General features: G+C 44.7%; 1 protein-coding gene and 1 long non-coding RNA gene across 5 annotated transcripts in view; one reads left to right on the top strand and one right to left on the bottom strand.

The window, feature by feature from the left end:
• TTLL11 (tubulin tyrosine ligase like 11) overlaps window positions 1-16298 on the bottom strand; it is a 237066-nt gene extending 220768 nt beyond the window's left edge. For 3 of the 4 annotated variants that reach the window (XM_042963433.1, XM_007094509.2, XM_042963434.1), the window contains exon 1: window positions 15768-16298. In XM_042963433.1, the coding sequence (XP_042819367.1) occupies window positions 15768-16199 (432 nt within the window). In that variant the 5' untranslated portion in view covers window positions 16200-16298. The remainder of the gene's footprint in view (window positions 1-15767) is intronic. The other variant, XM_042963438.1, reaches the window with a different exon arrangement.
• Window positions 16299-16339: 41 nt separating this feature from the next.
• On the top strand, window positions 16340-17786 carry LOC107180772. Its single transcript, XR_001511521.2, has 3 exons — window positions 16340-16551; window positions 17014-17125; window positions 17594-17786. It is a non-coding gene; the product is annotated as an uncharacterized LOC107180772 (long non-coding RNA).
• The last annotated feature ends 6485 nt before the right edge of the window (window positions 17787-24271 follow it).

The raw sequence follows: 24271 nt of genomic DNA on the forward strand, positions 1-24271 counted from the left end.
AAAGAAAAAATGTCCTTTAACCACAACACTATTAAGATAGAAGTTAATAATAATAAGATAAGCAGAAATAATCTCATATGTTTAGAAATTTTTTAAAAACCACAAAGCTAAATAACTCATGGGCCAAAGAAAAAATCTTCATGAAAATATAAAATACACAGAACTAAAAGGTGATTTCTAAAATGCTACATAGCAAAGCTGTGGGTGCAGCTAAAGCAATAATGAGGAGCAAGTTTGTAGCCTTTTTTGTTTTTTTGTTTTTTTTGTAAACTCTATACCCAATGTGGGGCTCAAACTCACAACCCAGAGATCAAGAGTCACATGCTCTACTGACTAAGCCAGCCAGGTACCCCAACTCTGTACTCTTGAATGTTTTATTAGAAAAGATGATAGGATAAGCATCCAACTTAATGTCAGAAATAGAACATAAGCCTCAAAAAGTATAGGAAAAGGAATCATAGAGAACAGAAGGCCACGAAATAGAAAACAAAGATACAATGGAGATGATCAATAAACCAAACGTTGCTTCTTTGGAAAAACTAATCAAAGTGAGATCTGTATAAAATACAAGTGACTAAGAAAGGCTACTTAGCCTAGACTGGGGTGTGTGGGAATTGGGGGGTCAGGGAAGACTTATGGAAAAGAAGAGTCATCAGCTGATCCTTGAAGGGTACATAAGAAAGGAAGAAAGGAAGGGAATATTCTAAGGAAGAGGGAAAACATGAACAAAGGTGACATAGGAATGGCACAGCATGAAGGCTCAAGAGAACCACGTGCAGTGCAGCATCAGTAGTGGATTAAGTTCAGGGCACGGAATATGTGAAGTAAGCCTAGAGAAGCTCGGGGCCCAGATATTAACAAAAAATATTCAACTGAGTCTTTACAATATACCCAGGATCATAGGCTAAATACATGATTATATCTTTTTATGTTGGCAACAAAAACTCCATGGGGTATGAATGTATTGTGCCCATCTATAAATAAAGAAACTGAGGTTCAGGGCAAAATTTTCCCACTGTCACATAGTGAGTTATTTCAAACCCATATCTGTGTGGTTCCAAAGTCCAGGCTACACTGCATCTCAAGTCATGGAAGTCTTCACAGGGAGCCTTTATAAGGAGACCGAACTTCATTCCTGAGGCAAATATTCAAATTTACCCCACAAAAAGCCAAAACTCATCCTTACAGTGAAAGTTTGGAATGGCGTTACAGCTGCCATTACTCTATGCCACCAGGACAAAGAGTCCATTTCACACAGGTGTCCAGTAACAGGCAACATTACAATGCAGGGTGAGCAACAGGGGGCACTGGGCTGATTTGAGGTCCTGAAACATATTTATAATTACTACCTGGGAGGCAAGTACTGTTCAATGATGAGAACTGGATAAGCATATGGCATTTTTTTAACATCTTTATTGAAATATAATTCACATATTATACAATTCACCCATTTAAAGTGTACAATTCAACACTTTTTAGTATAGTCATGGAGTTGCGTGACTATCACCACAACTGATATTAAGACATTTTCATCACCCCAAAGAGAAATCCTGTACTAGCAGTCACTCCCAACTTCCCACCAAAAGGCTCCCCAGTCCCCAGGCAACTACCAACCTACTTTCTCCATGCAGATTTCTCTATACTGAACATTTCATATAAACGGAATCACATAATGTATGGTCTCTGGGACTGGCTTCCTTCATATAAGATGTTTTCAAGACTCATCTGTGTTGTAGCATAAAATCAGTACATTTCTTTTTATGGCCGAATAATATTCCACCGTATGGCTATACCACATTTTGTTTATCCATCAGCTAATGGACATTTGGTTGCTTCTACTTCTTGCCTATTGTGAATAACAGTACTATGAACATTAGCATACATGTGATTTAGTGAACGTATGTGTTCATTTTTCTCGGGTATATACCTAAGAGTAAACTGCTGTGATGTAGTAATTCCATGTTTAACATTTTGAGGACCTGCCAAACCAGTTTTCAAATGGCTGCACCATTTTGCATTCCCAGCAAGAGCGAGGGCTCTAATTTCCCCACATCTTCGCCAACACTTATGATTTGCTGTTTTAGACATCCTAGTGGGTCCAAAATGGTTTCATCGTGGTTTTGATTTTCATTTCCCTAATGGCTAATGACGGCATGTGACATTTTAATACAGCCCTTAATGTGTCCTTTCTTTTTTAATACCAGAGATATTTTGTCAAAACCTAAAAAATAAAGAAATAACCTATTGGAGTTTTCAGGAGTTTCATTACCCAACTCTACATGGAATGCTTAATTAAGCCTTACCCCGTGGGAAGAAGATCCAGGAATGGAGTAAAGAGCTAGACGTGGGGAGATGGTCAAGGGTAGACAGAAGGTCAGGCATGTCTACTCAATACGTTATTTGAAAATTTAAAAGTGGCAGGCACCTGGATGGCTTAGTCAGCTGAGTGTCCAACTTCGGCTCAGGTCATGATCTCACAGTTCATGAGTTCGAGCCCCGCATCAGCCTCACCGCTGTCAGCCTCTCAGGGCAGAGTCTGCTTGGGATCCTTTATCTTTCTCTCTCTGCCCCTCCCCAACTTGTGCTCTCCCAAAAATAAATAAATATTTAAAAACAGAAAATTTTAGAGTGGCTTTAAATTTTTATGTGACTATTTCAATTTAGATGTAATGACTACACAAAAATAGCCATATCAAAATGCCCTGCTTTCAACTAGGACTGAACTAGAACTAGAAGTAGTGAAGACAGGGGAAAGATTCATCTGGTTCACTCTCTTCCCCAATACTTGTCATTACATCCTTCAAAAGTAAGTACTTGTAAGAACTCTTATATGCTGCTGCGAAAAAACTGCTACAATTCTTGGAAAGCAATTTAGCAATACATTCCAGAAGCCTGAAAATACACATGCCCTTTAACCCAAATGTTTTATTTCTGCAAAGTTTATTTTAAGAAAATAATATAAAATGTGGAGGGAAAGAACTCCAGGAAATTTTTTCACAGAGGAATCAATCGAAACATTGAATAACATGAAAATAAATAAATAAATAAATAAATAAATAAATAAATAAATAGGTTTCCTGAATGAGATTGTTTTTTTGACAATTAAGATGACATTTCTGAAAAGTTTGTATAGCACAGGAAAACATCTAAATTATAACATGGGCATTAATGTTAACAAAATAAAATTATATCAGCTTTGTAAAACACTGACATTAATCATTATGAGCTGAAGTATTTTGCGTGTGTGTGTGGTTTGTTTGTTTGTTTGTTTGTTTGTTTGTTTGTTTTTAGAGAGAGAACGAGAGTGCAAGCAGGGGAGAGGGGCAGAGGGAGAGACAGAGAGAATCTTAAGCAGACTCCACACACAGCACAGAGCCCAATGAGGAGCTCGATCCCACAACCATGGGATCATGACGTGAGCCGGAATCAAGAGTTGGATGCTCAACTGACTGAGCCACCCAGGCGCCCCACATCAGCTAAATTTATGCTGAAGAGATGCTGGAATGAAATGCTTCAAAACAAAGATAGTCATTGCATCTCCATGGTTGATTATAAACTTTTTCTATTTTTTTCCAAAATTTTAATGTTTTTTTTTCAATATATGAAGTTTATTGTCAAATTGGTTTCCATACAACACCCAGTGCTCATCCCAAAAGGTGCCCTCCTCAATACCCATCACCCACCCTCCCCTCCCTCCCACCCCCCATCAACCCTCAGTTTGTTCTCAGTTTTTAAGAGTCTCTTATGCTTTGGCTCTCTTCCACTCTAACCTCTTTTTTTTTTTTTCCTTCCCCTCCCCCATGGGTTTCTGTTAAGTTTCTCAGGATCCACCTAAGAGTGAAAACATATGGTATCTGTCTTTCTCTGTATGGCTTATTTCACTTAGCATCACACTCTCCAGTTCCATCCATGTTGCTACAAAGGGCCATATTTCATTCTTTCTCATTGCCACGTAGTACTCCATTGTGTATATAAACCACAATTTCTTTATCCATTCATCAGTTGATGGACATTTAGGCTCTTTCCATAATTTGGCTATTGTTGAGAGTGCTGCTATAAACATTGGGGTACAAGTGCCCCTATGCATCAGTACTCCTGTATCCCTTGGGTAAATTCCTAGCAGTGCTATTGCTGGGTCATAGGGTAGGTCTATTTTTAATTTTTTGAGGAACCTCCACACTGTTTTCCAGAGTGGCTGCACCAATTTGCATTCCCACCAACAGTGCAAGAGGGTTCCCGTTTCTCCACATCCTCTCCAGCATCTATAGTCTCCTGATTTGTTCATTTTGGCCACTCTGACTGGTGTGAGGTGATATCTGAGTGTGGTTTTGATTTGTATTTCCCTGATGAGGAACGACATTGAGCATCTTTTCATGTGCCTGTTGGCCATCCGGATGTCTTCTTTAGAGAAGTGTCTATTCATGTTTTCTGCCCATTCCTTCACTGGGTTATTTGTTTTTTGGGTGTGGAGTTTGGTGAGCTCTTTATAGATTTTGGATACTAGCCCTTTGTCCGATACGTCATTTGCAAATATCTTTTCCCATTCCGTTGGTTGCCTTTTAGTTTTGTTGGTTGTTTCCTTTGCTGTGCAGAAGCTTTTTATCTTCATGAGGTCCCAGTAGTTCATTTTTGCTTTTAATTCCCTTGCCTTTGGGGATGTGTCAAGTAAGAAATTGCTACGGCTGAGGTCAGAGAGGTCTTTTCCTGCTTTCTCCTCTAGGGTTTTGATGGATTCCTGTCTCACATTCAGGTCCTTTATCCATTTTGAGTTTATTTTTGTGAATGGTGTGAGAAAGTGGTCTAGTTTCAACCTTCTGCATGTTGCTGTCCAGTTCCCCCAGCACCATTTGTTAAAGAGACTGTCTTTTTTCCATTGGATGTTCTTTCCTGCTTTGTCAAAGATTAGTTGGCCATACGTTTGTGGGTCTAGTTCTGGGGTTTCTATTCTATTCCATTGGTCTATGTGTCTGTTTTTGTGCCACAAAATTTTAATGTTTTTAAAACTGCGTTTTAAATAAAACTAACAGTCAGGCTCAAAGCCCAGGCCTGTACAGTATGACTGAAGTAATTAAGTAATTTCCAATGGTCTTCTTTATTTCTAGGGGGCCACGAAATCATACTGTATATATTGATTTTATTTAAATGTTTATTTACTTATTTTGGGGAGAGAGATAGAGCTCACGCACAAGTCGGGGAGGGGCCAGAGAGAGAGAGAGGGAGACACAGAATCTGAAGTAGGCTCCAGGCTCTGAGCCATCAGCACAGAGCCTGATGTGGGGCTCTAACTCACAAACCATGAGATCATGACTGGAGCTGAAGTCAGACGCTTAACTGACTGAGCCACACAGGTGCCCCCATATTCTATTTAGATGGGCAATGTGGCCATGGGAACAAGACCCAGCCTGAGAACCAGGAGACCTGGAGTCTAGTTCTAAGCTGTATGTCACTTAACACCTCTGAAGGGTGAGACAGCTGACACGCAACCAATCCTCACTGGGCGATGGCTCCAGCATGCAGGTTATATATGTCATTAAACACACATTATTAAAATGAGACAACTACCCTAAGAGACAAGTCTGATGCCCCATGTGTCAGAACTAATAAGTGGTAGGGATTCAAACCCAAATCTAACGCCATACAATACTGCCATCTATCAAACAGAAGCAATGAAGTCTACCTACCACACTCACTGCATAAAGTAAAAGTCAGCTTAGATAAATGTATGTAAAAGTTCCACAAAAAACATCTAGCTCCATTGAAATGTAAGACCCTAAAGTTCTCCACACAGCCTATTAACTCACTAGAAGGTTTTCTTTTTTTTATTTTTTTTTTTAACGTTTATTCGTTTTTAAGAGACAGAGAGAGACAGAGCCCAATGCAGGACTTGAACCCACGAATCGTGAGCCCATGACCTGCGCCAAAGTGGGACGCTTAGCTGACTGAGCCACCCAGGCGCCCCTAGAAGTTTAATAGCACCTGAAGATAAAGTTGTCTATGTTTTGCCTTCATAAGCTAACAAGTCAATAATAAATTAAGGACTGTTTTTAGTGAATAGGAAGGAAACATTTTAATTATCATAAGGTAGATTATGCAAGGCAAATGATTATCCATTAGATGTTTAAATAATCAACAGGGGAAAGGCTTACAACACATAGGAGACAAAAAGTGACGATCCATGATATTCATAAACAAATAGGAAAAACATAAACATAAGCAAAATATAAACATAAACAACCCCAAAGATAAATGAACACTTAAGAATACATTTAGGCATTTCACAGACGAGGTAGGACAAATGACTAGGAAACATACAAAAAGTCCAGCCTCATTGACAAGCATAGAAATGTAAGTCAAAAGAACATATGTTTTACCTGTCAATTCGGCAAAGACTTAGAAGATAAATAGAAGGCAGTATTGGAGAGGAGATGAGAAGAGGGATACCCTCAAACACTGCTGGTGGCAATTTGATGGTAACCATCCAAATACAATGTGCATCTACCCTTTGACCCACCAAGTCCTAGGAATTTATCCTACAGAAGTATTTGTACAAATGAACACTTAACGTCTGAACAGTGATGTGTATTGTGCCTTTCTTTGTAATTGCAAGAAAAAATGTGGAAACAATATCCAACAATAAATTTTATGGTGGTACATCCAGTCGACCATTAGATTATTATTAACATGAAATGAACCTATGCTTGCTAACAGAGAAAGATAGCCATGCTAAAAAAAAAAAAAAAAAAAAAAAAAGCAGTTGTCAAATACTATACATATTGTGTAACTATAGCATTTAAAATAAAACAGAAATTGCCAATATATATGTATGTATATATATATATATATATATATATATATATATATGTATGTGTGTGTGTATATATATATATATATATGTATATATATATGATTATCCTCTTCATACCCTCATGGTAGGACCGCACATCCCAAGCCCTGTGAAGTTAGCCATGCCATGTAATGCTTTGTGAATGAAATGTAAGTGCAGTCACTTCTGGGTAGAAGTCTTAAAAGGCAGTGTACAATTTGCACATTCCCTTCCCCTCAGGGACTCAATGAGGGAGGTATTGAGCTAGAAGCATGGGTCTCTGAATAACCAAAATGATGACAGCCCTGTCCCTTCCTTCCCACCAACTCTCCCTCCCTCCCTCCCAACCCGCGTTGAATCCCTGAGTATGAGCAAGAAATGAACTTTTGTTGTTATTAAGCCACTGATATTTTGTGGTTGCTTGTTACTACAGTACAATTTACTTGTCCTGACACACGAGGGAATAAGAAAAAAATCTGGAAAGATGCAAACCAAACTATAACCATGGCGTTGCCTCTTAAAGAGTTAGAAGGGGGATGGGGTGCGGAGTGGGGGGTTGGAGGTTTTATTTTATACACTTGGGAACTGTATACATTTCTATAAGTACATATTGCTCTAGAAAATTGAGCAAATATATTTGTAAATAATCTTAGATGTCCAGAACATTTACTATTGTTGCTTTTTCAGATTCCAATAAACCACAGTTCCACACAAAGAGAAATAAAACCTCCCTATGAGCATAAGGAACGAAACAGGAAAACTGTCCTTCATAAGAGTTCTAGGCAGATCGACAGAAGGACTTCTCAGAAAAGTAACATTCTACTGAATAGGGATGACAGGCACGGGAGAAATGCTGCCCTATTCTACCAGCTCCATTAAGGATGAGGTTTTATGATGACACAGAAGCAGATGGGGATAGAGAAAGGGTCGTCAGAACTGCCTGCTAGGACTTACAAAGGCATTTATAAAAATTACTAGATAATGGTTCAAACGCATCCAGGGAAACAAACATGCACACAAATGGCAGCCAAGGCAGCTGTTACAGCAAGGCACGACTTGACGTGACGTGAAAGGAGAGATGTTAGCCCATCTGGAATACAGAAACATGGTTATTGTTCTCTCCAGCCAAAAAAGAATCTGTGCGGAGGGATCTCAGGGACATAACTTGGCTGTAGTGGAGCAGCCACAAGGAAGGGAGGAGCTCAAAACTAATTAAAGGACAACAAGGTTATTTGCCTATTCACACCACCAAGTTTCTGTTATAAAATGTAATTAAGATGTCATGGAAATTCATTGGAGAGAAAGGCAAACAGTATTCCTAGTGTAAACACTGGCACGTTAAAGATTTTCTGATTTAATCCTCATAACAACCCTACCAAGTATTTTATGCTCATTCTTAGAGATGAGGAATCTTGGGCTCAGAGAGGTAAAGCAAGTTGTCCAGGGTCACAGAGCCAAGGTTCAAACCCCTGTCTGGCTATAGTCTTTCCAGAGTCCATGGGGAGGACTATAGGAATGACAGTAAAGAATAGGAATGATAGTAAAGGGTAAAGAGATCAGCCCAGAAAATCCACATCACTTCCACACAGCTAATGGGTATATTTACATACACGATCTCAGTTCTCCGTGTGAACTCAAATAGCTAAAATAAGCTTCCTGTGGTGATGTATAATAATTAATACACCAAAGTATGAGGTAGGTGCCAGGTTCAGAATGGAGGCTTTAAATTTTTCAATTAAATTCACAAAACCCTAAAAGTATAACTGATTTAAACAGAACTTTAAGGGGCGCCTGGGTGGCTCAGTCGGTTGAGCGTCCGGCTTCGGCTCAGGTCATGGGCTCACCGTTCGTGAGTTTGAGCCCCGCGTCGGGCTCTGTGCTGACAGCTAGGAGCCTGAAGCCTGCTTCGGATTCTGTGTCCCCCTCTCTCTCCGCCCCACCCCTGCTTGTGCTCTTTCTCTGTTTCAGAAATGAATAAACATAAAAAAATTTTTTTTAACAGAACTTTAAGTCCATGTTATTTTAAAAATTTTAAACCTAAACTACATCACCTTGATGTTCATTTAAAATGTAACTGTTGGGGCACCTGCGTGGCTCAGTCGGTTAAGTGTCCAACTCTTGATTCGGCTCAGGTGATGATCTCATGGTTTGTAAGATCGGGCTCTGCACTGACCACATGGAGCCTGCTTGGGATTCCTCTCTCTCTCTCTCAAAATGAATAAGTTAAAAAACAAAATATATATATTAAAAAATGTAACTGTCCCTTATCCCCCAAGAGCTTTGTATGTTTTCACTATTTGCTGTATCCCAAGACCCCAAATATAGTCTGTCACAGGGCAGGTCTCAAAATATTTATAACATGATTCAAATAAGCTGGTCATATATGTTCTGGTTAAGCTGTAACCTTATATATGCAGATTAAATTCTGTAATAGTTTTTTTTTTCTTTTTTTTTTAATAGATCAGGGGCACCTGGGTGGCTCAGTTGGTTAAGCATCCAACTTCGGCTCAGGTCATGATCTCGCTGTCCCTGAGTTCAAGCCCCACATCAGGTTCTGTGCTGACAGCTCAGAGCCTGGAGCCTGCTTCAGATTCTTTGTCCCCCTCTCTTTCTGCCCCTCCCCCACTCAGACTCTGTCTCTCTCCATCTCTCAAAAATGAATAAACATTTAAAAAAAATTTTTTTAAGTAGATCAAATAACCCACATCTGCAATTGCTCAAAGGATGAAACATATAAAATAACATTTACTCAATATTGACAAGTGTGTCAAACATTGGGTTAAGGCAATTTACATACATTCCCTTATTTAATGTCACAAAAATTCTGCACGGTAAGTATCACTTGCCCGTCGTTACAGTTCAAGAGATTGAGGCTCAGATTCTATATTTAGTACATGGTTGGTCACACAAGTCATTAGTAGCGAGGATTTTCACTTAACTGTCTGAATCCAAGGTCCATGCTACCTAGCTCCAGGACACAACACTTCCCTTCTAGAGAAAAAGGCACTTAAAGAGCAGGCAGTTACTATTACAATATGTCCTTGTCAAAGAATAGATTTAAAAGAAAAAGAGAATTATTGGATTTTTGCATTCAACTTCCGCTGGCTCAAAACCAGAATCCAGAATGCTACCAAAACTGAGGCTATTTACAATAGAGAGTATGCTTACATAACCCGGGAAACAGTTCTGACAATTACTGACCACAAAAACCTAAATTTTAATTTGTACTAGCTATAGAACTTGAATGTGAGCCCCTGGAATTTGTTGTCTTTTAAAGGACTATTGAAGGTGTTAGTGTGGCTTCATGAAGCTATTACGTATACCATGTTGTTCAAACAACAGTGGTAGTGAATTGTGATTTTTATGGAAGGACAAGTTCAACTGGCGAAGGGAAAATTCTGGTGGACTAGGCATTATAATGACATGTCTGTTGAAAGGAGAGCATTTGATGGAAAAGGATATAAACCGTTCTTAAATACCATGCTGTTTTTAAAAAATGGAACATAAATTGCAAGGACTATCATTGAAACAGGAAAGGGAGGTAAGATTAAACTATATAATTTTTCATTTTACACTGCACCTTCCAGAAGGAATGAGATACAGCAATTCATACAGCGGGATCACATCCATAGAGGAGCAAAGCAACTCAGCTAGTCAAATGGCACCCAAATAGCTTCTTCTCTGTGGGCAGCAGCAAGACAGGATTTGGAAGGTACAGGCACCAAATGTTCCCCCTGCCAGGTAGGATATATTTCAGTGTGTTTTATTTTAAGTCCTATTTGCAATAGCACTCTCCTGGTTCTGAGCAACTCCGCTGTCATTTGAGAGTTATGAGTCAGACAAATGGGAGCGTTAAGAAGTGGAGAATTATAAAACACATCGGCAAGTGTGCTTTGGAACAAGACAGACTACTATATGAACTCTGGCTCTCCCTCTTACTTACTGTGCCCGCCTCAATTTCTTCACTCAGTATCTGGGACTACCAATAATAGAATAACTACTAGTGGGGTATTTTAGCAAACGATTAGCAAAGAAGACAGTATAGGATTGTACACTGGCTATGAGCACAGGCCCTGGATGGCTTTGCCACTTGTTACCCGTGTGGCCTTGGGCTAGCCCTATATGAAACTCTCCCCGAGCCTCAGTTTCCTCATCTGTAATTTGGGAATGATAATAGGATCTACTTCGGAGGGTTGCTGCGAAGATTAAATAAAATAATCCATAGTAAATGTCTCATTTTTAATGAACATAAAGCGCATAGTATGATGCCTAGCATATAACAGATATTTAATAAACAGTAACTGATATTATACCTTATAAACAGGACAACATAATAAGTATACACATGCTGCAGAAAGGCTGGATAAGTTTCAGAAAATAACACATGATTTGGAGTCTCTGAAACAAAGAACTCACACTGTAATAGATCTTGGGACAGGGGCTTATGCAAGGTGTTATCAACAAAGGTCTTTCCATCAAACCTCTGAGCGCCCTCGCGCACGTCAGCTAGCTGGTGTCCATGGCACCACTGTGCACGTATACACAACCTGCAGCTCCAGGGAGCGCAGCTATTCTCTTTGGTGTCTTTTCCCTAGGGTTTCTTTAATGATGGTGTCAAAACTACAAAAGAATACACAAGAGGATGGGGAGAGAGCCTCACACAATTGAAAGAGGACCATACAATTCCATAAATATTTATTGAGCACTACTGTGAGCCAGGAAAAATCCTTCTCTTTCATGTGGGCAACTTCAATAGCGACTCCATAAACCTGATTTTGCTATTCTAAGATAAACTTTCGCCTTATCTATAAGTTAACAGGACCAACATTTGTGAATTTTCCTTTGAGAGGCAAATTCAACATTGTGGACATGGTTGGATTAGACCCGACCAGAGTAGATACAACTGAAAACAGAATCACCAGAGGGTTGGCGTGGTTCACCTGGGGCTGAGAGAGTGGGCAAGAGGAGTTGAGTTTATATATGGCAAGATTCTGTGATCACATTCAGGCAGGAGCTCAAGCTTCCTGGCCTGGCCTCCGACGACCTCCATGATCTGGCTTCTTCATCTCTCCCACTTTTCCCACGTGCTCCCTAAGCATCGTGCACACAAAATCCCACCCTGCACACAAAATCTGATCCATCCTCCCTGCCTTGTGCCTATTCTGTATGGAATGGCTGTTACCCATTCAACTCCCAGACTGGACCCGCCATTGTGTGCATGTCTTTCTCTCAAGCCAGAAGCTGCTGGAGGGCAAGGAGGGAATCCCACTCACATCCGTATGTGTAACTCCAACCCAGGGACTGCAGATAGAGATCCAGTAGGAAACAGTGAGAAGAGCCCAGAATGAAGGCTGGTTTCAAACGGAATCTCTGTTTCAAATGCTAGCTTACTAGCCACTAGCAAATGCCACTTACTAGCCATATGACCTTGGATACGTTAACCTCTGTATACTTCAATTTCCTCTTCTGTAAGATGGAGACAATGAGGCACTTAATTGGGTTGTTGGGAAAATCAAATCACTGTAGACACATAAAGCACTTGGAAGAGTGCTTGGCACAGGGTTAAGAGTTATGTAAGGCTTCATTATAGCTGTTGACGTTCGCTATCCTGGTTGTTAAATGTGTGTATGATAAAAAAAAAAAAAAAATGAAGGGGGAAGGGAGACTGTGTCCTGTAGCCAAGCAAACGTTGAATTCACATGCTGGCTCAGTGCTGCCCTGCTAAATGGACTGTCCGGTGCCGCCCCTCACTGTGCACTCTCAAAGGAAACACTGAGCTTTCACCCTGGCTGGTGTTCATGACCTCATTTCTTACCTGGGCTCCCCGTCCACCCCAGCCAGTCGGGTACTCTCAAATCCTGCAGCAACAGCACTGCACGAAATACAAAGGACACCAAGCCTTGTGTCCCAGCCCTGGTCCTCAGACACCTCATGAGCGTTACAGATGATCTTGTCCAACATCACTCCTGAAACATATGGGGAAACTGAGGCCTGGAGAGGTTGTGTCTGTCTACGCTTTGTTAGTGACTGCTTTTCATGCAGTCAACTTTATGGTAGGTACTAACAATACTAAAATCATAATTAAGGCTGGGAGGGACTTAAAGTTTACCTACTCCAGTACTTTTCAAACTCCACATTCTAGAGTGTCAAGATGAAATGTGAGCTCTGTGGCAAGTATTTCATTCATTCATCCGGTAAATATTTATGGAATACCTATGATGTACCACAAGTCAAACACCACTCCTGTCCTCAGCACCTCACAAACTCATAGGGAAGAGTGACATTAATAATCACACATCTAATAGGAAAGTCCTGTTGTGACTGAGTTTGTTTTAAAATATACCAGAAGGGGTACCTCCACTTATATGCCAATATACTTTCTGGGCGAGAGGAAGAAGGCGAGGCTGGGGCGGTGGGGGGAGTTACAGGTAATGCCTGGCAACTGCCCACTCCACTGGGTTTACCAGCACCAGGGTCTCACGTAGACTAACATTACATGATGTCACCAGAGAGCCTGGGAACCACTGAACTAGCCCAACCCACCCCCATTGAAAGACAGGCAAACTAAGGGGCTTAAAGGGTTTAACTCACTGGTCAAACGAGCATAGTCGATAAATGGAAGAACCCTAAAATCTTGTAGTGGCTCACGCAGCCTTCCAAAAGACAAGTCCACATCCCACAGCGTGGCCTGTGGTCTGACCCCCGCTCCTTTCTCCAGCCTCAACTCACCAGCATCCTGCCGCCCACTCACCTCCAGCCATACTGAACTACATGCAAAGCCCCAAATGTGCCTCTGCTGTGCCCATACTATGCCCTCTACCAGAGATTCGAACTCAATGGCCCTAAATAACTCCTACTCCCTTTCAGCACTCAGAACTCAGCTCACATCTCTCTCCTCCAGGAAACCCTTCGTGAGATGGCCCTCTTCTTCTCCCACAGCACTTACACCTTTACATAGGGACAGGGAGACACTCATCACACAGCGTATCCATCCATTCAACAAGTATTTATTGAACACCTTCTGTGTGCCAAGCACCTGAGGATATGGCAATAAATAAAACAAAGCCCCTGCCCTCATGGGGCTTACACTCTAATGAGGGAATAGGTAACAGAGTGTCAGGTAGAGTTTTGTGCTATTCGATAAAAGAAAGAAGAGCAACGGTTGGTGGAGGGACGGATCGTGGGGGAAGGCTTCTCTGAGGAGGAAGCATTTGCTCCGAGATGGAAAGTGACAATAAGACATGCAAATACCTGGGAAAAGAGCATTTCAGGAAGCAGCAGCAAAGACCTTCTAATCACTGCAATGATTTCTTTGTGTTTTTTCCCTACTGAACTGTAAGGTCCTTGAGGGCAAGGGTTACATCTTAAGCATCTTTGATTTCCAGAGTCAGCACCCACAGCAAACACCCGTGGACCGAGTACCTGAACCTGGCATGCGTGCCTGCTGGTTTCTGAGTCCATCTGGTTCCATCTCACAAGATCTAGCCAGCTTCATGTCTCTCCCTCCCACAGCGCTAAGCCGAGCACAGCTCTCCTTGCCTGATTCTCAGCCTTGCCTGATTCTGTGGCCTGGTTTCAGTCCCTGGATTCTCTCTTTATTAGGACCATGGCACTGACAAGTTCTCCGATTTTATCTTGTTCTGGCCCAGACCTGGGACCCTGTCCAGAGCTGGGAGCCTCCCTCCAGGTTTCCTAGGCATGGAAGTCCTCCTCTGAATCCCAAGCCCCAAGCCTGGGGACCCTGACACCTGGAGTCAGACTTCCCCAATGGCTAACCCCTCCCTACCTGGACGTCTGCCCTGCCTGATTCTTGTCTTCCCTCCAAACCACACGTCTCCTTCCTGTTGGGACATCAACCCTCTGACCTCATCAATCCTTTCTGCGGCCATCTCTCCATATGTTCCAGCTTCATAAAACCATTCCTGAATGTCTGCCATAGCCAAAGCACAGAGCTAAGCACCTGAGTCTTTCACGTCACCTGCTGCAGATTCCTGTTACACCAGCAGACCATCTGGATCTAAGTCTCTAGACTTGACTGCCCTAATCACAATCCCAATTTTCCCGAAACCCTGTTTAAAAAGCCTTAGAAGCTGAAAATAAAGTCAAATGGCTTTATCCACTCAGCCAACTGCGACAGACACTCCTGGGTGTCTTTGGTGCTTCATTCCAGCCCCCACTAGGTCTAAAATGGGCTCAGGGAGGAATAACCCATTCCTTCATCCACCTTTTCAGCCACCGCTCATTGACACATGCTATAGCCACATGCCAAGCCCTAGAATATAAAATACGGTTCCTGCACTGATGATAATGGTGGTGATGGTGACAGTGATGGAGGAAGAGAGAGGAGACGATGCTAAGATTAGTTACCATTTATTGCACACTTATGCTATGCTACAATAAGCAATGAGTCTTCTAATACTAACAAAACTATGAGACACTTATTAGCTTCGCTTTACAGAGAAGGAAATAGGCTTAAGAGGTGAAGCGACTTGCTCAAAGTCACACAGCTAAGTGGCAGGGTGTGGTGAGAACCTAAGTCTGTCTGCCTCCAAAGTACAAACTGTTCACCGCTATACAGTTAAGTGCTGAGCAGACAGAACTTAAATGAAGAAGTGAAAGAAAGAGTCCCGGGCCCCGAGGACTCAAAGCCGGTGGAGGAGGCAGACACACAAATAGGCTAAGATCTACAATGCAGGGGAGTGCTGATAGGTAGAAACCAGAGCTGTAGGGGAGCCAGGGGAAGAAGCTGTGGCTAACTTGACCTGGAGCGGGCTGAAAGCCTTCTGGAGGAAGCGACTTTGGGGCTAGGCTTTGAAGGATGAGCACTTGGAGCCTGGCGCTCGGCAGGAGCTCAGCCCTCAGCCCTGGCCTGGGCCGCGCCGGGTCCTCCGAGGTCGAAATGTCCACCCTCCCGCCGTGCCCACGCGGCCGGGCCAGGCCTCACCTCCTTCCACTTGAGCTGGCGGATGCTGATCTTCAAGGCGTCCAGGGAGGTCCTGGCCTTGGAGCTGTCCACAGTGACGGGCCGCTGGGAGTGGTACTCGTCCGCCGCGCGGCCTGAGCTCCGTCGGCCGCCCCGGCCCTTGCTCCGGGGCTTCCCGTGCGGGCAGAGGCCCCGCGCCCGCGCCGCCTGCGGCTTGGCCAGGGGCAGCGTGGGCGGCGGCCGCGGGACGACGCGGGCGTCCCCCTCCTCGGCCGCGCGGGGCTGCGCCGGGGCCGGGTCCTTGGGCTGCTCCTCTGGCGTCTTGCGTTCCGGCTCCCCGGCCGCGCCCGAGTCCACGCGGACCTGCTCCGCCGCCGCCAGCGCTTTGGTCACGGCCACCGCCTCCGCCTCCCACCGGGCCGCCAGCTCCCTCTCGGAGCTGCCCCGCTGCATGGCTCTCAGGGCCGGTGCCAGCGCCAGTGCCACCGCCGCCGCCGCCGCTCCGCCGCCCCGGCCCGCGACCAAACTGCCGCCGCTGCCGCCGCTGCCACGCGCTCCCCGCCCGAGCCCGTTGCCATGATCGCTCAGGCTTGGGTTGACAAGGGCAGTCGCCGCCTCGGGACGGGGCCCGGGAAGGGACAATCGCCGCTCGAGCTCCCGCGACCTCATAGGCGGCGGCGCCCACGTGATCGGGCCTGTCACAGAAACCGCGGCGGCCATCTTGGAAGAGGGCGGAAAGCCGCCGGAGCCCGGCCGGAGGGAGGGCGCTGGCTTTCCGACGGAGCACAACTTGGAGAAGCAGAAGGTGAGAAGGGGTGTGCTAAGGGGTTGGGCACTTGTGGGACTCCTGAGCCTGGGAGCTGCGGAAGACAGACGAGAATCTCAAACTAAGGTTCCACTTGCCCCTCCCCCGACCCTGTACACAGTCGCTGGGATAACTCCCAGTCGGAAGGGGCAGGCAGAACCTCACCTGCTGGAGGGAACTGCACCATCGGGAATCATCTCTATCTGATGATGGACGGGACGAGTCCAGGCCCTGGGGGATTAGCTGTCCGCTTAACGAAACACCTGGGTGGCCCTGGGAGAGCCCCAGACTGAGAAGGGAGGCACCTTTCCCTGTTCTCGGAGAGCGCCCTATGGGATGGAGAAGTCCTACTCATTCCCAGTCAACTGGAGGGCAATAACACTGCTTTTCTTATTATGTCACTTTTCTTTTTATTGTGGTAAAATAAACGTAACATAAAATTTACCGTTTTTACCTTTTTAGGTGTGCAGTTCAATGGCATTGAGTGCGTTCACATTGTTGCGTGAGAACTATCACCAACAACCATTGCTGGAACTTTTTCATCTCAGACTGAAACTCTGTACTCATTTAAACCGTAAGTCCCCGTTCTCCCTCCCCCCAGCTCCTGGCAACCAGCATTCTGCTTTTTTCTCTATGGATTTGACTGCTCTAGGGACCTCATTACGTATGAGTGGAATCATACAATATTTGTCCCTGTGTGTCTTGCTTATTTCACTCAGCGTAATGCCTTCACGGTTCACCCGTGTTGTCGCATATCTCAGAATGTCATTTCTTTTTAGGACGGAATAATGTTTTTGCTGCCTGTATCTTCCACATTGTCTTTACCCATTCATCTGTAAATGGACATTTGGATGGCTTCCACCTGTCGGCTATTGAGAATAATGCTGCTACGAGCGCGGGTGCACAAATCCCTTTTCAAGTCCCTGCTTTCATTTCTTTTGGGTTGCAACATATCTTTAAAGCCAATGCAAGGAGAGGATTCTCCCTTCTCACCTTAGGGAGTCACATTTATTGTTTTTTGTTTGTTTGTTTTGTTTTTTAGGGAATGCAGTTGGGAAGGTGTAACAGCATCCCACAATCCCAGACTAAAGACCGTATCATAACTACTCACAGGTGGCCGCTCTTCCTTATTCATCTGCCCAGTCTCTTGGTTGGTTGGTTGGTTGGTTGGTTGGTTGGTTGGTTGGTTTGGCCCAGAGATTCCCCACATAAATAAACTGCCTTGAAATACACCAGCAATAAATTCAAGAGATCAAAACGTCATTTTAGCAGCAGAGGGCGCTCTCATCTCTTTCTCTGGAGGCCATCATAGCTTTATTTCAGTGTTGTAGTTATGTGACTGCTTGTGCCTGAGTTATCTGGGGTGCTTATTTAGAATGCAGGCCCCTGAACCCCAACCCCAGAGACTTTGATGCAGAACATTTGGGTGGGACTGGGAGTATGTATGTTAAGTTAGCTCCTCTGCTGATTCTAAGGCAGCCAGGGGCAAGCACCATTGATCTGGTCTATGTCAAGTCTTCTGGAGATCCTTGGAGCTGTCCGTGGTGCCAAGGAGAATGCCTCACCACTCCCCAATCTCTCTCCACCAACCTACTCCCTCTACCAAATCCTGTCTCTCCTCCTGGCATCCCTGGTCTCATCCAGGGGTACCGCCTTTATTCAGTCATTCATGCATGAAAGTTGGAGAGACTTAACTTATTCCTCTCCCCGGCCTCCTAAAACCATTCCATCTCCAAGTCTTATACGTTTTACACTGAAATGTCTCTCTCATCTTTCCTCTTTTATCTATCCTTATTGTCATTGTCCCAATTCAGGCCTTTAGCCTGGACCATTGCACCAGCCTCCTCATGGGTCACCCTTCATCAGACCCCACTCAGATGTCTCCATCTTGGATAAGCTTTCTTCAGTGCCCACAAGCAAGAAATAGTTACTCTCTCCACTCTTCTACTGACATGCATGATAACCCTCTACCCTGGTCTGTCTGTCATACTTTAGAGAAATCTTAGTCTCCTCCGTTAGTCTGGGAAGGAACATGTCTGGTCTGATTCATCTCTGTATGCCATTTGCAGGGGCTAGAACAAAGAGGTCCTCAGAAAGTAGTGTGAATGAATATTTTTTTATTTTATTTACTTTTGAGATGGGGGGGGGGTGTGGAAGAGAGAGAGAGGGAGAGAGAATCCCAGGCAGGCTCCATGAGATCATAACCTGAGCCGAAATCAAGAGTCAGATGCTTAGCTGAGTGAGCCACCCAGGCGCCCTGGAATGCATAATTTAATAGTTGTTTTCCACTTCATTTGCCAAATCTGGAAAGGCCATTCCGTGCAGAGATATTCATGTGCATTTGGCTTTGAATCTCAAAGATCTTCTGCCTAAGGGACTTTGGACATGCCCTCCCTTCTGCCTAGAACACTCTCTAGAACTCTGCCTATCTCTCCTTCAAGATTTAGTGTAAATGATACATCTACAGAGATACCTCTGATTTCTCTATCTAAATCAGATCTCTTCAGATGAAAGAACAATACAGGAGAGAAAAACAAGAAGAATCACAAGGCAGTATACAATTGAGTGCCAAATAAGGCAAGGAGTGAAAAAATTGTTTAGGAGTTCAAGGAATGGAGAAGTTACTGTGAATTAGGAGGCTAGATAAGACTTCCTATAAGAGATGGAATATAAACTTTGAGTCTTCAAGATGGTGTAAGAATGAGATAGATAGAAAGTAGGTGGGGTGGGGAGCCTGGGTGGCTCAGTCAGTTAAGCATCCAACTCTTGATTTCAGCTCAGGTTGTGATCTCACTGTTGTGGGCTCGAGCCCCACACTTAGTCACTTAGGCATCCAACTCGATTTTGGCTCACGTTATGATCTCATGGTTCATGAGTTTGAGCCTCATGTCAGGTTCTGCACTGCGTGGAGCCTGCTTGGATTCTGTCTCTCTCCCTCTCTCTCTGCTCCTCCCCCGCTCACGTGAGCATGTACTCTCTCTCTCTTTCAAAATAAATAAACTGTTTTTAACAAATTAAAAAAAAAAAAAAGAAAGTAGGTAGGGTGGTCATTCCAGAGGCTGCGGGCAGGACTGCCATGTGCAGTCATGCAGGTGGCCCAGGAGGCCTCAAAGTTGGAGGAATCCAACTTGTACTCTGCCCACCAAGCTCCAGCCATTGAGGCTTTGTCCACTAGAAGGGAACACCTTCTCCAATTGGTTCAAAGGCTCCCAGGGCTAGTGGAGGTCCCGTACTGAGGGGACAGTGAGGAAAAGGCACTGTACAAGTAGACTTAGGAAGGGGATAATCATGTCTCTTGGGGGGGCAGGGAGCAGACCACACTGGTTGAAACACAAGCCTTAGAGGAAGGGAGAACAGACAATGAGGCCCATTTGAGCTCATTGTCAGGCCTTTGACCACCTTGGTAAACTTTGACTCCTCCAGAAACTGTGTTAGCGGAAAGTCCAACCCCAAATGGGACTCCTCAAAGAGAAGCTTCAGTTACAGCTGCTGAGGAGCAAACAGCAGGTTAGAATTAGAGACTAGGATGACTTCTAGAAAATATAAAAATGTGTTAAAAAATAGATCCCCTCCCACCCCCCCATAGTTCTCTCCTTTTCCTTCACAGCACTCACCACGCTTACCGTGGGGATCTTGCTTGTTTGTTTATTTGACGTGGTCTGTCTTGCTGGCCAGAGTCCAAGTGCCTGAAGTGTAAGGTGCTCACTGTTCTTGTTGACCACTATCTCCCAATGCCTAGTTCAGTGCCTGGCAGAACTATTTCTTGAATGAATGAATGAATGAATGAACGAACGAACGAATAAGTGAGTGAATGAATGAATGAAAAAGTAAACCCAGATATTCGATAATAAGGAAATCGTTAAGCAAACCATGGCAAGTGCTGTCAATGACAGCTTTAGCCGCTTAGGAAAATGTTGATGATGTAACACTAAGCAAACTGGTGCAAGCATTGCAATTAGAATGCTGAAAAACCCTTCTGCGTACACAGGGCCTGGAAGAATACGGAGACAAATGAGGACAGCTGTGGTGCGGGAGGCACGAGATCTTGGTTGAAATTTGCCTCTCCATTTGGATCAACTATATCACCCTTGGGGTCTTCATATCCTTAGACCCAGAAGTCCATCCCACTTCCAGAGGTTTCCACTGTGAATCAGAAAGGCAGACTAAGCTTTCCATGGTGATATGTTACCAGGAAAAACCCTCTCTGCCCCCGGCACTGTGCTGCGTATTTTATATATGCCTTGCCATCTACATACAGCAGCCCTGGGATAGGTCCCATCAGAAATCCCATTTTACAGATCAAGAAAGAAATTGTTACGCAGAGAAGGCACTTGCCCACGTCACGCAGCTAGTAAGGGGTTCTAGCTCAGCATGGTCTGACACTGGCACCCGGCTCCCAACACCCACGCTAACTCCCACACCAGGACTTTGTGCACAAAAATACTCAACATATGGAAAGGAAGGAAAAAAAAATAGAGAAACCAAAAACCAAACCCTTAACTATAGAGAACAAGCAGATGGTTACCAGAGGGGTAGTGGGTGGGGGGTGGAGGAAAGAGGTGAAAGGGATTAAAAAGTACAATGATGATGCGCACTGAGTCATGTAGAGAATTATTGAATCACTATATTATACATCTGGAACTAATATAATGCTGTATGTTCATGATACTGGAATTAAAATTTTTAAAAAATTAATAAAAGCTAAAAAAAATACTCAACAAATGTTTACACATAACTGAACCCATATGTATGTCTATGTATTTGTATATAAATATATATACATGCTAATCCTCAGCCATGTGAAAATTGTATGCAGAGAAAAACACGAAGCAAATATGCCAATATAGTAATAGTGTTTATCCTGGGTGGCGGAATTAGGAGGACTTCATTTCTTCTTTATTTTTTTCTATATTTTCCAAATTTTCTGCAATGAACATGCATTGTTCTGATAACTGGAAAACATATAATTTTTAAATAAAATAAACATTCTTTGATTGTTCTATCACTTTTGCAGCAAGTCCATTTCTGGGGAGACGGGAAGGAACAGTTCAAGGGAGAGGGATGTAGGCAGCTTGTCCTCCAGCTGTTAGTTTCTGTCCTGTTAGTATCAAAGACCACCGCCAGGGGGCACCTGAGGCCTGGTTTTTGCAGAGGCTGAAGCGGGATGAGGTACAGGAAAGGCCCACAGCAAGGAGCTTCTGAGTAAAACTGAAGAGTTCCTGCCTGACTCTATTTGCAGACACACTTTTGCACCACTTGGCTTTTGCAAGTGTTGCTGTCTCTGCCTGGTGCACCCCCTCCATACCCACTGACCCCTTGTATGGTCAGCGAGCTGTTTGTCCTTAAGCCTCAGATACCAAATCTCCTCTCCTTTTAGAAATGCGGTGATAGGGCACCCAGGAGCACCAGGGTTCACTGGAACAGGGAGTGATCAATCTCAATGAATGAGCAGGGGCACCTGGGTGGCTCAGTTGATTGAGCGTCTGACATCAGCTCAGGTCATGATCTCACGGTTCTGAGTTCAAACCCTGCATTGGGCTCTGTGCTGACAGCTCAGAGCCAGGAGCCTGCTTTGGATTCTGTGTCTCCCTGTCTCTCTCTCTGCCCTTCCCCCGCTTGTGCACACGCTCTCTCTCTCTTGCTCTCTCTCAAAAATAAGTAAACCTTAATTTTAAAAAAAAATGAAGGAGCAGAAGGCTTCATGTGCAGTTTGGGGTTAACTATTTCTCAAATAGGTGGTTTCTTCTTGAATAACAATACTAGCCATTGTTCACTGTGCACACATGTATGAGCAGGGACATCAGTCTTCTCCTGCTCTTGGACTAGGACTTATACCTTCAGCTCTCTTGGGGCTCCAGTTTGCCAACTGTAGCTCTTAGGACTTGTCAGCCTCCATAATCACGTGAGCCAGTTCCTTATAATCTATTGGTTCTTTTTCTCTGCATGTAAACAGTAATATGTATACAGAAAGTTCTATGGAATTTCATGAACTGACCACACGCATGTAGCAACAACCAAATCAAGAATCAGAACATCCCCAGCACCCTGGAATCTCCCTTATGTTTCCTTCAGTCATCCTCCCCCAACCCCAGGGGAGCCACTTTCCTGACCTCTAACGAGATAGATCAATTTGTTTAAAATAATAACAAATTTTAACTGACTTCAAGTTTTTAATGAATCCAAGCCATACATGCACTTGGTGCAGAGAGGATCGGAATGGGGAATTGTCTTCAAATACAAGGGACAGTGGGGTCCACAGTGGGCAAAGTCCACAGAGACTGGGGCTCTGCTTCATGGCAGGGCCTCGAAAACTTCACGTGATGTCTATCAGATGAGCATGTCTTCCCCCCCACCCCGCCCCCCGACCACCTCATGTCCAATGCTGTGAGCAGGAGTGGGGTGGGGGTGGGGGTCCTGGAGGACAAGAGGAGGGAGCCTGGCAGAGAGCATAGCTGGAGGAAAGGCCCCCGAGTGCTGACCTCAGAATGCAGGGGAGGGATGGGGTGCTGATGGGTGTGGTAAACACATGGGGAGGTTGGCAGATCAGTGTTAAAACAAGCTTCTTCCCATAATCATGGGGATCCCTGGGAGGCTTTTAAGCAGAGGAAGGACACAGTCAGATTTGTGTTTCAGAATGAACACTCTGAGCAGTGAGAAGTAGAAGTAACTAGCATAGACTGAGCTAGACACTGCTCTAAGCCCTTGACATGGCTTGTCTATTTCGTGCTCACAGCAACCTAGTAAGCAGATAGCGTTGGTATCCCCCATTTACATAGCGATCAGCCCAAGAAGAGCGAGCTAGTGCCTGACCTCATACAGCTGGAAGGGGCAGAGCCAACTGTGGCCCAGAGCCTGACCCTTAACCTCACTTAGAAGACGGGTGGTCGGCAGGACCGGAAGTAGAGAGACCAGTGAGGTGTCTGTTGCAGTTAAGCAGCCAAGGTGACAAGATGGGGGTGGGGGGTGGTCCGTGGGAAGAGAGCAAGGCGTGAGGGGACTGGGGATCTTCCTGCTGTTCATACCACCGCAGGATCCCTTTCCCTGGGCCCCAAACGCTGGGCCTGGGCTCCCTCTCACCAGCTTGATTCTGGGGATCCTGGAGACCCCTAGCCACCTCCTCCTTAACCATCCCCAAAGACTCATCCTTTTTATGTTTTCAGTCATCCAAGGAAGACGCTGGGGAGAGGGCAGGGAGTCTGGGGTCTCACAACCCGGCTCTCTGCACTGAGGATCCTGACCCTCTGTGGGAGGATCTCCAGAAGCCCTGGGGTTCCTGCCTCCCTCTAGTTATCCTCCCAAGGATGCACGGGGCTGATCCCAGCTGTCTCCAGCCTCTTCCCCTTCTAGGCCTCTTTCTCCAAGCATCCCTTTCCTCTGCCTTCCATCCCAAGGCCAGCGTCCCCTCACTTCAGGTGGGGGAGTGGCCACTAGGAGACCTCTAGAATAGCAGCACCCTCCCTTCCCTGTCCTGGGAAACCTCCTAGAAAAGCCTGAGGTAAGGCAGGTGCCAGGAGGGTAGCCGCTCCTGGTGGACAAGGGGAGGGGGAGAAAATGGCTCCAGGGAGAAAATTAAGCACAGAAGGAGGCCTGATCTTGTCTGCCCCAAGAAAAAGGGAAGGAGGGGCACCTGGATGGCTCAGTCGGTTGGGCGTCCGACTTCAGCTCAGGTCATGATCTCACAGTCCGTGAGTTTGAGCCCCGCGTCAGGCTCTGTGCTGAC

This window comes from Panthera tigris, chromosome D4 (genome assembly GCF_018350195.1).
Source record: "Panthera tigris isolate Pti1 chromosome D4, P.tigris_Pti1_mat1.1, whole genome shotgun sequence".
NCBI lineage: Eukaryota > Metazoa > Chordata > Mammalia > Carnivora > Felidae > Panthera > Panthera tigris.